The 13812-nt window shown below is 41.3% G+C and overlaps 1 protein-coding gene across 2 annotated transcripts in view; it reads left to right on the plus strand.

Moving 5' to 3' along the window:
• LOC115774093 (glutamate receptor ionotropic, kainate 2-like) overlaps nt 1–10994 on the plus strand; it is a 68369-nt gene extending 57375 nt beyond the window's left edge. For both annotated transcript variants that reach the window (XM_030721161.1, XM_030721162.1), the window contains exons 15-16: nt 5650–5900; nt 10452–10994. In XM_030721161.1, the coding sequence (XP_030577021.1) occupies nt 5650–5900; nt 10452–10616 (416 nt within the window). In that variant the 3' untranslated portion in view covers nt 10617–10994. The remainder of the gene's footprint in view (nt 1–5649; nt 5901–10451) is intronic.
• Nucleotides 10995–13812: the final 2818 nt, after the last annotated feature.

Raw genomic sequence — 13812 nt, forward strand, 5'->3', positions numbered from 1 at the left:
CAAAATAAGCTGTTAAAACAAGCATAACACATTTCAACATCAAGGAATACAGCTGAGAGAATGATTAATTTCCAACTATATTAAGTGAGACATTAATGTTGAATAAAACTATCCAGTTATGATGCTTAACTTTAATTTCTGGAGTTTGCTTATCACAGGAGCACTTCCACCCTTCATTGGTCTATGTAGTAGACTGGTGGGAAAATAAACAAAATTTTGAAGTTTAAGCTTATGTATATTGATTCATTCGTCAACCAAACTTAAATTAATATTTCTCATGTCAAATATTGAAATGCGATTAAGATGCGATTAATTTCGATTAATTAATTACAAAGCTTGTAATTAATTCGATTAATATTTTTAATCGAGTCCCACCCCTAATATATATATATATATATATCTTCCCCACAGGGCTTCAGCTGTCAAAAAAGAAAAAGGTTTCTAGCATTAAGCTGACAAGTTAAAACAACTTAAAAACAAATAATCACAAACATAATGCCTTTGGTTTGACCAACCAAAATCCACACCGGCAAAGCAGCAGACTGGCAATCTATAAATGGAGACAAAGTTATAGGAAGTTAAACAAATTACCTCAGAGAGAATATCCCTCCTACAATACCACACTCCTGCTTTTAGTTACCTTCCTCCAATTTAAGGTCCTACCCTGGTATGAGAAGAATCAGTGGGGTTCACCACAAGCTTCAGTCTGAAGGGGAGCAAAGCCTTCTACAATTTGAACATAACCTTTAGGACTAAGCTCCACATTAACCTGTGGCCGTGGCCTACCTCAGCAAAAGGGGAGCTAGGGCATCCAAATCAATTGGTCTCCTGGGAGATCAAAACGGTTAAACACCACATGATGCCAGGGAGTTCCACACACACGCACACAACTCCAAGTTCAAACAAACAGCTGCCCTGATGATCTGCACCTGCCCTTATAAAGAGGAAAACCCTTCAAATCCCGGCCAGGATATGCATCTAGTAAAGGTCCGCAGGCTATGCCCAAGGATATGGTACAAGTGGACACAAGATGAGAATAAGAAACTGTTGGAATGCTACTACGCATGTAACCCCAGTGAAAGGGGCTACATGAAAAGGATGTGGGACCTATGGATTCTTGAACACCCAACATGCAGACTGACATCAAAACAACTAGTAGTTCAGTGTTCCAACATCCACAAGAAGCAATTGAGTGATGAGGTACAACACAAATGCTATGCCAAAGGGGAGCCAGGACATCAGGTCATCATCCCCACACTCCAGGACTTGGTACCAAGCCCAAAACACAACCAGTACATTGAATGCCAGAGCAGCACAACTGAAAGATAATATCATGGCTAAGGTGGAAACCTGGACCCTGTGTGACCGATTACCAAGACTACTGACGTACCTTCTGAAAGTCTACTAGAAGATATGAATGCAGAACCATGGACAATAGGTCCATGATGTAGCATTCATATTCATATGGCCAATAGGTTCATGGCAGCAGTGATCCTTGAGATGCTTGCCTATAAGATGAACAGCCAAAAGGAGATTTACCCTCCATGGAAAAGATGACTTGAGGCTAAGATCAAGGCAGCACAGAGGGAAGTTAGCCAGCTATCAGAGCTGCAAAAAGGTGTGATGAAGAGAGGGGTGCCTAAGAAGTATACCAAGCTGCTCATACTTGAGACCTTAGAAGCTGGCAAGCTTGGCTTGGCTAACTGGTAGAAGAGATATACCAGAGACAAAGAAGTCAGGAGAATGAACCAGATGTTCTCCACTGAACACACAACAATGCTCAGTTGCTAGTGGATCTAAAAGCAGACCACAGCAACTTCTCTGAGCAGGATCCAGTAACCATCAGAGTGACAGACATCCAGGAAAGAGTCTCAAATATAAAGAGTTGGACAGCACCACGCCCTGACATGAGTCACACCTGCTGGCTAAAGAAGCTAATTGCACTCTATTAGCATCTGGCAACACAAATGTGAAAAATGGGATACTAAGCTGGCCAAAGGAAACGATAGAAGCCAGTAACATCAAAACAAGAAAGGTCCTTACCATGTATGGAGGATTTAACCCCAAATCCAGCACCCTGAGACTTTACGCTAAGGAAGGAGGCCAAGGACTAGTGAGTGTCAGAACCACCCAGATCCTGGATAATGCAACAAAGATCTATGACTACATCAGGAAGATTGCCACAAAGGATCAGGTGCTTAGTGAATACCTCAGGTAGCAGAAACCCGAGAAAGAAGACGAGAAAAGACAGGAACCATTATAGAAAGATAGGCCCCTGTATGGCATGTACCACCTGCAGATAGAAGAAGTGGCTGATATCAAAAAAATCGTACCAATGGCTTGACAAAGCTCAGGGTTCTAGGTAGCAGTTGATCTGTTCCGGGCTGAGGTGCTGTCACACCGGGCTGAAAATTTCAGTTCTTATCTATTGAAACAGATCACATTTATCACAGTTTGCTGGCAAGAACTCTGAAATTGGGCTGGCAGGTAGCATAGCAGTGCTAATCATGGCAGCACAGGAGCAAGCTCTAAGCACAAGATCGATAGAGGCTGGGGTCTACCACACCAGGCAAGACCCCAGGTGCAGGCTCTGCAGAGACTGGTGATGGCTGACTAACCAGACATAGTAGCAGTGGACAAGCAGAGGAAGAAGGCCATGGTCATAGATGTAGCAATGCCAAGTGACTTTAAGATCAAGAAGAAGAAACACGAGAAGCTCGATAAATACCAGAGATAAGTGCTAGAGAGGATGTGGAAGGTGAAGCCAACAGTGGCCCTGTGGTAATCTGAATACTTAGGGCAGTGAACCCAAAACTGGGAGAGTGGCTACTGCAGATTCCAGGAAGGACATCCGAGATCACTGTCCAGAAGAGTGCAGTCCTAGGAGCAGCTAAGATAATGCACATGACCCTCAAGCTCCCAGGCCTCTGATGCTACTTTCCCACCGCCGAGGAACCGGTTTGCGTGCCAGTGCCTGTGCTGTTCCCAATGAACCGGCGAAACGCTTAAGAACGGGCCCGCGTTCCCACCTTGTTTCTGTGAACCTCTCCTTTACGTATTAGTGTGGGCGGGTCTTCGTCTGGACACGGAAGCTGAAGCGCACAAACGTGGGAGAACACGCTCCCCTTTTTTGTGCTGCAAATACGTATTACGGTCCAAACTACTGCAGCATCTGTGTGCAGCACAGAGGTAAACACAGACAGCGATTAGAGCAAGACGACAAGTACGCACTTTGTGTCCTTTTATCTGTCATATGAACTGATACAAAGCAGCAAGTTCAGCCTTAGAGCCCAACCTAATTCACAGCCATGAAAATCGCTTCACTTTTCTCATGTAATACACATGTAATATGGTAGAAAACTTGATGTTGAGACGGCAGTGTCACGCCCTTCTGCCGCTTTCGTCACGCGTTCATGGTTCGAGACCAGCTAGCTTGCGGAGCCGGAATTGAACCCGATTTTCAGCCGAGCACCGAGTGTTTCAGCGGTGGAAAACCCGCCTAAAGGTTCAAATTACGGCACGGGCTCCGGTACCCTGTAGGTGGGAAAGGCCTGATAGAGGACATGAGCTTGGAAGAGGACAAAGACTGCCCACAGGGTGAGTGGGGAATTGTTTATATATACACACTACAGTATATGCCCAGACGTATTCACTCACACATCCAAATCATTGAATTTAGGTGTTCCAATCACTTCCATGGCCACAGCTGAATAAAACCAAGCATCTAGGCATGGAAACTGCTTCTACAAACATTTGTGAAAGAATGGGTCACTCTTAGGAGCTCAGTGAATTCCAGCGTGGTACTGTGATAGGATGCCACCTGTGGAACAAGTCCAGTCATAAGATTTCATAAATATTCCACTGTCAACTGTTAGTGGTATTATAAAAAAGTTGAAGTGATTGGGAATGACAGCAACTCAGCCGCGAAGTGGTAGGCCACGTAAAATCACAGATCGGGGTCAACGGAGGAGCATAGTGCACAGAGGCCACCAACTTTCTGCAGAGTCAATCACTATAGACCTCCAAACATCATGTGACCTTCAGATTAGCTCAAGAACCATGCGTAGAGACGTTCATGGAATGAGCCGAGCAGCTGCATCCAAGCCTTACGTTGCCAAGTGCAATGCAAAGCATTGGATGCAGTGGTGTAAAGCACACCACCACTGGACTCTACAGCAGTGGAGACATGTTCTCTGAAGTGACAAATCACGCTTCTCCATCTGGAAATCTCACTGGCAAGTCTGGGTTTTTATAAAGTGTAAAGTTTGGTGGAGTGGGGATTATGGTGTGGGGTTGTTTTTCAGGAGTTGGGCTCAGTCCCTTAGTTCCAGTGAAAGGAACTCTTAATGTTTCTGCATACCAAGACAATTTCATGCTCCCAACATTGTGGGAGCAGTTTGGGAATGGCTCTTTCTTTCAACATGACTGTGCACCGGTGCACAAAGCAAGGCCCATAAAGACATGGATGAGCAAGTTTGGTGTGGAAGAACTTGACTGGCCTGCACAGAGTCTTGACCTCAACCCAATCAAATGCCTTTTGGATGAACTAGAGCAGAGACTGTGAGCCAGGCCCTCTCGTCCAACATCATTGTCGGACCTCACAAAAGCGCTTCTAGAAGAATGGTTAAAAATTCCCATAAACACACTCTTAAACTTTGTGGAAAGCCTTCCCAGAAGAGTTGTAGGTGTTATAGCTGCGAAGGGTGGCCGACATCATATTAAACCCTAGAGAGAGAGAGAATACTTTTGGCAATATAGCGTACATTGTATTTCATTTTAATTTGCTGTGTTTCTTTAAAGTCATTCTGAATTTGCACATGAGCCAAATGCCTGAAATTAATATGTACAACCAGGCTTCATTATGCATGAGTCCCATAATCGCATAAATACACTAACAAGCTCTTAAAGCAGTGAAAACATGAAACATGAATGCTCACAGTAAGAATTAATCTTTCTTGGCCTGGCTGTGGCAAAGTGAACGCGTTGTGCCGGGATCAACCCAGCCGTGTGTTGTGTCGTACACGCTGTGGATGGGAGAGGAACATGACCCCACTCGGCTACTCTGCAGCGATTATTCCTGCTTTGATCACGCCAGCGCCCGCTGTGCCTTAATGTCTAGTCACTAATTCCGGTGCCTTCCCACTTTCTGTGGATTTGAGTTTGCTCAACATGCATTAAAAAACAGCAATACTGAAACCCCATCACCAGTACACACATATAATCCCAAACACATATGCACCCATATAATGTACCCCTCGCTGTTTATAGGCACTATTTCTGTCATATGAAACCGTGTGCAAACAGCAGCTAATTTGTGAGAATCAACAGCAGCTCTGCTCCCCAAAGCCAAGTTATTGTTGCCAACTCCCTGTGCATTATAATAAACACACTGCAAAGAGGAGTGAAAATTTTGGAATAGCTCTGTGAATATGGGGGATTAGTGGGATTGAAGAAGGACTTACAAAAAAACTCTCTCTAAGCAGCTAACAATAACACGACAGGTTATATGATCACATCCGACTATGAATGTGTTTCATACACCCACTAAAGCAAAATTGACTATACTAGGCACACACAGTTTTTCTTTTTTTTAAACTTCTGGCTATTATCCATGCTCCCCAGTTTCATGTTGCAGTTTTGTATTTTCAGGATCTCCATACAGAGACAAGATCACAATAGCTATTCTGCAGCTGCAAGAGGAAGGCAAGCTGCACATGATGAAGGAGAAGTGGTGGAGAGGCAACGGGTGTCCCGAGGAGGAGAGCAAAGAGGCCAGCGCTCTGGGAGTGCAGAACATTGGTGGGATCTTCATCGTGCTGGCTGCAGGACTGGTGCTGTCAGTGTTTGTGGCCGTGGGGGAGGTCCTTTACAAGTCTAAACAGAACGCCCAGCTGGAAAAGGTACAGGGGCTATGGGAATTTAGGCTTCTGCAATAATGTGTTTGCCTGAAAAATCTTACCACATTTTTATGATTTTACTTGAGCTGGGTTTTCTTTGGCTCTCAGTCATCCCTCTTTCCGTGTGATTTTAGGAATCAAATGTTAAAAGCAAGACGTTAAACCTAAAAGAAAACATATAAAATTGATCTCTCACACTTCAAGTGCATTTTCACAGAGCGAGTCTGTTTTTAAAGAATTGGCCACTGAAATTGTTCTCAATGTTGAGACAAAAAAAAAATCCCCAAATGCTTTATTAACTTGTGTGAGTTTTTAGCAGTGATTGTTTGCTAAACCAAGTGGGCAATTTAATAACTAATCTGTCTTTGCATGGCTAGTTTTGTTTGTGGCTATGTAGTGGAAAGAAAAATGTAATTTTCAGCTAAAAAGAATATAACATTGCTCGATGCCTACATCTGTGCAAGGACTATGGATTTTTTTTTTCCCCCGATGTCTTAAACCGAATCATCATTTAAACAAATTAACAGTTACAGCGACTCCTTCATTGTAAATACCAGCATATTACTGTTACATAAATAATTCCACATGAAGACATTTTAATTCATCATACATACATAGAAAGCTCTGTAGTTGAAGCTTCTTTATCCCCCCGGTTACGTTTCTGAATATTTTTCAGGCTGTTCTGTTTGTGCTCTATTTTAGTACTGAGCGCACATGATTCATCACACAGTGTGGAGTATGTATTTTAGTACACTTTAACTCGTGCAGTGATGTTTCCCGATAATTGTGAGAGTCCTTTTGATAGCGTCTGTTAATTATTTACGTCTACAGAATTAGCACAGCGCAGCAGCGTGTTACTTTATTGCAACAGTAATTAGTTTCTGGCTTTTTTTTTTTTAAGGGCTGCAAAAAGTTTCAGAGCACATCTTAGCTATCATTAATCAAGAGCTGCAAGACTGGGTCACAATATTCAGATAATTTGCAAATGCCAGAGTCTCTAGGCTGACAAGGTGCTAGTAATTTGCATGCTGACAGCAAGCCTCTCCTTTTTTTTTTTTACTCCCCGCCAGACTCCTCCACCCTAACATCACCAGCTTTTTTTTTTAAAACCCTCCTTCTCATTGTTTTTCAAAATTTATTTTCTGTTATCCTTCTCGCCTGTCTACTTTTGTAATCACTCCTCTTTCAGACTCTAGAAAATATTTCATTCACATGGCAGACAAATATATGTAAAAATGTTGCAAAAAAAATACCCTAAGCCACCTACAGATATCCATCTCACACACCTACACACATACACAAACAGAAAAATAATAGCTTCATACTTTAATGCTCTCCCTTCTCTTTTTATCTTCTCCCCCTCCTACACTCTTTGAATTTGAATTACATTTTGCATAATCAGAAAAGGAATGTATGGGAATTTGACTTGGCAAAGTTGGTGAACAGGCACGTTGACATTTTATAGGATTTTACACCACATACATAATGCAGGGACAACAGAGGCTCACATTACACAAGTTGCATAAGACTGTGACGTTTTAAAGTGGGTAGCAGTATATTTGGATTTAATCTGCTGAAGTGGATGCTTTGTCCTTTATGCTGTCTCTTTAGGTTTTTCACTTTCATGCCAAATTACAAGTGTTTAATGTTTCTCCCAGAATCTCATTCTTGGCAGGGTGCAAATGACTGTGAAACACCATTTAGACGTTTGTGTGACAGTGACGCTTTAGAGGGAGAATCTAGGACATATCAGACCTTTTTAAATGAAGGCTTGTTTTTCCAAAATAGAAATTAAATGAATAGATGCTTCATGTTCTGTAGCTGTTGTGCACTTACATGATATAAACTGACTCAATAGTTTATAGATAAAATAAAACTGAACAAGTTCACCTTTGTTTTCCCGAAATGGTATCCTGATATCCAAATCTTTTCTCTCTCTCTCTCTAAATATCCCTACAAATTATGTGTCAGTACTGTGCAAAAGTCTTGAGTCACCCCTAATTTCTTTTGCTTCAGAGGAGCCAGACTGTCTTGTAGTTTTTTAAGTGACATAGTGACATAGTTCTCCAGGCTTTCTGAAAGTCTGTCAAATTTTTTCTTTGAACATTGGCTGCTTTTTCACTCATTTTCAGTCCTCTCCTTGTACCTGAAAATCTTCAGAGGAATGTTGTTTTATTTGTTAAGTCACGTAACACTGACCTATGAATCATTCAAGCATAAAAAAGGCACCTAACACAAGGGATGAACCAGTGTTATGCCCACACACAACAGACAACTTAGCAAATCTTTAGGCACTTTGTTACTAATAGCCTGTCACCAAAACACAGGATTTGTTCCCATTTCTTTAGTTGGTTCTATGAAAAACATCAAAGATATCAGAGTTTGACAGGCATGAAATAGGATTTTTGCACCAACAAGGTGATTCCCAAATAGCTATTAGCTGAAAACTTGGCATATCTCAGCATGGCATGCAGTGTGTCCTTAACATTTTGAAACTGTACAGGTGGAAGCGAAAAGAGAAAAGATAGCAGGACTAAAAACTATCCGCAGCAGATGAACAGTATCTGAAAGTCACGTCCTTAACCCTTTATACCTAAATACTTACCATACCTTAGAGTGCTATTGGAGGACATAAGACTTTTGTGATATTTTTCAACATGTTTTGTTTTCATGTATAAAATCAAGGTCAATTAAATTACCATCTTTGGTACCTTGCCTATAACTGGTAAAAAAAAAAAAACACATATATATGGTGAAAGGAACATATATTTTAGAACTTTAAAATATCCACATTATAACTTTAAACATTAGGCCATTTCTGTGTGACCACATTCTTCACATGTTTCTTAACCTCACTGAAGTGTGGGATGGGCGTCATTATATAAAGTGTGCAGAAATTATTTAAAAAAATAGTCACCTGGCCTATAAAGGGTTAAGAAATACAGTAAGACAAACTCCAGACACAGCACCTGAGTGATGCATCTGGCCCTTCAGTTGATCCATCCAGCGTTCGCTGAAGCCTCATCAGAAATGGTCTCAGATGAAGGGTGGCTGTCAAGAAGAAATTCTTAATAAAGAGAAACAGGGAGAAAAGGCTGAGGTATGCCAAATAAGGCAAGAACCGGACTGAAAATCGGTGGTAACAGGTGGTACGGAGTGATGAATCCAAATGTGAAGTTTTTAGTTCAAATCATCATCAGTATGTACGGAGGTACAGCAGTGAACATCTACGGCTGTAAAACAGGGCTGAGAAGAATGTCCTTCAAAAAAAACTTTCCTAAGAGAGTTCAGGCTGTGTTGAAGAGTAATGGTGGTGGCCAGATTGACCTTCAAGCCTGTTAGCATTGTACAAACTCTTTTTTCCTTATACTGTTTTTCTATACGTTTGCACATATTTCAATAAATTGCTGGAACTATTTCCCATTTTTCTGGCAAAATATAAAGAAACGAGGGGTAGTTCAAGACTTTTGCACAGTACTGTACATATGTATGTTTGTCATAAAATTTGCATAGAGCCAATAGAGGCAACAGAAGGAGAAGGAACAGTTCAGTTCAGCTCAATTTTCAAAAGGTACACGTTATCACATCGGGGTATTGTTCATGGCCTTAAAATAATGTAGTGAAGCCCTATGAGTGCATGTGGTGACAGTGGGAAGGAAAACTGAGAAAAGATGAACACTAAGAAACAACCAACAATAACAGTGGCTTGTTTGGTGGGTTCAGTAACCCCAGATCCAAAGTGCCAGAGACAGATAAGAGAGGATGCAGAGATAGAGAGGAGAGAGGGGAAACTGCAAGGACAAGAAGACACACAGTTAATCAAATGCAGTATTGACATCTATATGCATTGGGAGTGAAAGAGAAGGGAGGAGCTCACTGCATGATGGAAGGGCCAGTAGCAGCCTGGGGTCTACAGCAGCATAACTAAGAGAGGATCACCTGAACAAACCCTAACTATAAGCTTTATCAAAAAGGACATGTTTTTTCATCGTGTAGAGGTTGTCTGCCTTTAAACCCAAACTGAAGGTTAGACGTCCTACTGTACAGCTGGAACCGCAAGTAAGAAAAAGGCAGTAAAACAAAGATAAATGTATGGCATATTAAAAAGCAATTCTATATTTGATCACATATTGAAGTAAGAGGATTTATGTAGTAATGCAGTGAAACTGAATTAATGTGGAAATCAACTGATTCTGGAAGCACTGAAGTCACAAAATGTAGAATTAGGACGTTTTCCAATGACGGTGCCACCTGGTGGTTTAAAAAAAAGCTGCATTTTAAAGTTGAGTAACCTTCATCAGTCATGTAAATAATCGCACGTGAAATGTGCACTGGTGTCATCAGCTTTTTTTTTTTTTTTTTTGCTACACCAGGCTTACACTCAAGTGTCCTGGCCAAAAGCCAGGCGTTTCATTGTGCCAAAACCACTCCACCCGCCTCCTAATCCAAAGACTTTTCACTCTCCTTTAGACAGTAAGAACAAATGGTCCACTGTAACAATATATCTCAAGTACATGCTTAACTTCTTTCTTCTTTTCTATTTCCTTCTTGCAGCGATCATTCTGCAGTGCCATGATGGACGAGCTGCGCGTGTCTCTAAAGTGCCAACGCCGTCTCAAACAAAAGCCTCAGCCGCCTGTCATCGTTAAGACAGAGGAGGTCATTAACATGCACACATTTAACGACAGGAGACTCCCAGGAAAGGAAACCATGGCATGAACACTGAATACACCTGGACTGTGCCCCTCAGTAAGAACCACAGGAGGGGGAGACAGGGTCAAATTAATGCTGACTTAATTACAGACTGAGGTTAGCAAAGAAAAAGAAAATACAGGATTCCTTTTGAACCCACTTGCTTATGTAGACAGATGTTTCCTGTGGAAATACAGATACCTGAGCAGTGTCACCTCACTGTGACATTCATTTTTGAAGGGAGCTGGAAACAGTGGACTTCTGGGTTTGGGTTGGTAATATATGTAAACTGAAAGAAGATCCAAGCAGTTTTGTGACAAAACATTCGACTGGTCCACAGTAAAAGTGGACTTAAACACACACACATACACACACAAAAAAAAAAAAAAAAGGTAAAAGGAAAAACAAATGTATGCACACGCACATGCACACAGACACACACACACACACACACACACACACACACACACTCTCTCTCTCTCTCTCATCTGACACACTTGATACCTGTGCAGAAGGGAAAACTATTGTGACAGTTACACCAGATGTAGTTTTTCTGTTGATGTCAATGCCCTTTCGTCTTACCTCCATGTGTGTGTGACCCGATCGGTCCCTCTCCTCAGTGGCTTGAGTTTCTCTCAGATAATTTGAACAAAACACTAATCTTACACCAACAAAGGGAAGAGTAGTCAGTGCCAAATGGTTTGTTATTAACTGATGTATAAAAGTGATATTTAGTTTTGAGAACCATCTATGCCGACCTTGTCAAATATCCATCATTTTTTCTTCTATAATGCCTTTATCGTGCCAAAGTTCTGCCATTGTAAAGAACTTTCTACCATGCCTATTATTATGTTCAAAGCCTCTACAAGAAATGTATACTGTCAGAGCCCTTATTCATGTCGGTCCTTGCGCACAGTCTACGGTTTTCACTCTGTATCGGTTGTTGTTTAAAATGCAGGATTTCTACAAAAATGTTTGTTTTTGTACAAGAACAAAAAGTTTTGTAGTACTTTGTATCATGGTAGCCCCTTCTGTGGACAAAATATGTAGCAGATACCAACTCAGCCCTCCAACTCTGACAACTTGGGGCTTCAAACTCTGCTGTGTAGGGTTCATCATTCTCATCTTTCAGAGATTCAGTCTTTTGTCTTGCCAGTCTCATGGGGCCAGCTGTACATACTATCTGGAGACGATGTAGTGGATTTTGGCAGGTAAGAATAATAAAACCTGAAAATGCAACTGTTCTGCTGTCAGTGAGAGTTGGGTAGCTGTGATGAGTCACCATGCATAGTAAAACTTGTGAATGTCTAGAAGGCATACATAACTGTGGTCATGTAGCACTAATATACAGCCAAAATGTCATATTTATTATGAAGTTTGTTTGTTTTTTTTTTACCGGTATCAAGTCCTAAAAGTATTATTTTTAAACTAGGGGAAATATTTGTAGCCCAAAGTAACACACATATTGATCTTGAAGAGTCAAAGGAAAAAATACCCTGTAGTAATTTCTTTAACATAAACAAGCTTGATATTGATCTCTTGGATGTGTATACTAAGGAAGGCATTTTACAGTTGAAAATTCCACTTTTCCACGCTCTATAGTAGACAAACAATGTAATGTGGAAAGACTGTTTCTAAATTACCTCAGATCGACTATAGCATCCCCCCTACCCCTTGCAATCCTTGCTGCTTATTGGTACGGATCCATATGCCTGATTGGCTTGGCCTGACTGATTGATTGATTGCCATACAAATAATCTGCGTGAATGGCATCATGCTCAGTTTCAGTATCATATTTCCAGCTTGTGCTGAGGGTTTGTTAATATTCTGTGTTAGTATCAATAAGCTTGATTTATTAATGCACATTCCTGCACTACAAGGTGAGTCCATTTGTATTTGAAACTGGTTGAAATAATCTCATGGCACTGGTGTATATTTTTCAGTATTTTCAGAAAATATTACTTTTAGGACTCAGTAACAGACAAAAATGACCTCAGTCAAAGGGGAATCGCACCAATGCGAGCTTTTGAATGTATAAAACTGTGCATTTGCAGTAATTCTGATGTTGGAGTAATTAGGAGCTTTGAGACACTCGTGTGCTACATAGTAAATCTCTCACCTCTGCTCAGATGCCAGGTGTTGCTTCACTCGTGGTGCCTAAAAGGGACTTGATCAACCTTTGGGCGCAATTTCGAGGCTAAATCATGGGCCGAGCAAATCATTTATCCACTAATTGTCTCCAGATGCATGTTCTCTTCGCCAAGCGACACATCACATTTGGCCCCAAAACACTTCTGTGTCTGTTAACTCTGTTCCATGTTGTGAAACGACAGGCATATCTGATAGGTTACTACACCACTGCCCCTGTCTTCCTACGCTAGCCAGTTAATCATTTGATCTGTTATTCCAGGGATTTCAAAGACAAAAAAAAAAACACCCACACACCTGTGTTGTACACGAGTGGCTCTTCTGTATTTAATGACTTCTTTACGACCGCATCTACTCTTTTATGAAAAGTGACAGGGAAGACGTGCTCCTTTAAATTGTCAGCTATCTACCAGTATGACTTGTCATTTTACACACAGTTAAATCCCGTGTGACATGAAGTGGTTGAATACTTTGGGGACATGGCTGTGGAAACCTGACGTGTGCTCATGGAATTTGACATCGATGCAAGGTTTTGCAAATAATGTATTAAAAATGGTCATAATTGTAGATTTGCCTCTTAGCTTTAATCCATCTTTGCCGTTGTTGAGCAGACAACAGGATACGCTGAGTGCAGCAGATGCCATCTAGCGCAATATGAGCACTGTGTCTTGTATTGTTATGAAATGTATGGAACTTAAATACACAAAGGTTTGATTTATATAATCAAATCAAATCAAGGCTTAACCAATTATTTTTCTGGCTTGCTCACAGGCTATTACTGCATCCACCTGTCTCTGTGCAACGTTCTCTGACTACTAGCTTGTAAAATATCTCCAGCTTATGAGGAGGCTGCACAGTCTAACAAAATGGCCCAGGAATGTTCCACTGCACACACTCTGTTTTTTTTATTGTTTATTGTTATTTCCTTCCCACAGGCAGCAACAGACAGTGAGGCCGCTCTGGATTTCAGACAAGGTTTTTTTTTTTTTTTTTTTGGGGGGGGGGGGGGGGGGGGGGGTGAGTAATGATGAAATCTGTTTCTGCAGCCTGAGTTCTACCACAACAACATAAATGG

Source organism: Archocentrus centrarchus, chromosome 24 (genome assembly GCF_007364275.1).
Source record: "Archocentrus centrarchus isolate MPI-CPG fArcCen1 chromosome 24, fArcCen1, whole genome shotgun sequence".
NCBI classification, from domain to species: domain Eukaryota; kingdom Metazoa; phylum Chordata; class Actinopteri; order Cichliformes; family Cichlidae; genus Archocentrus; species Archocentrus centrarchus.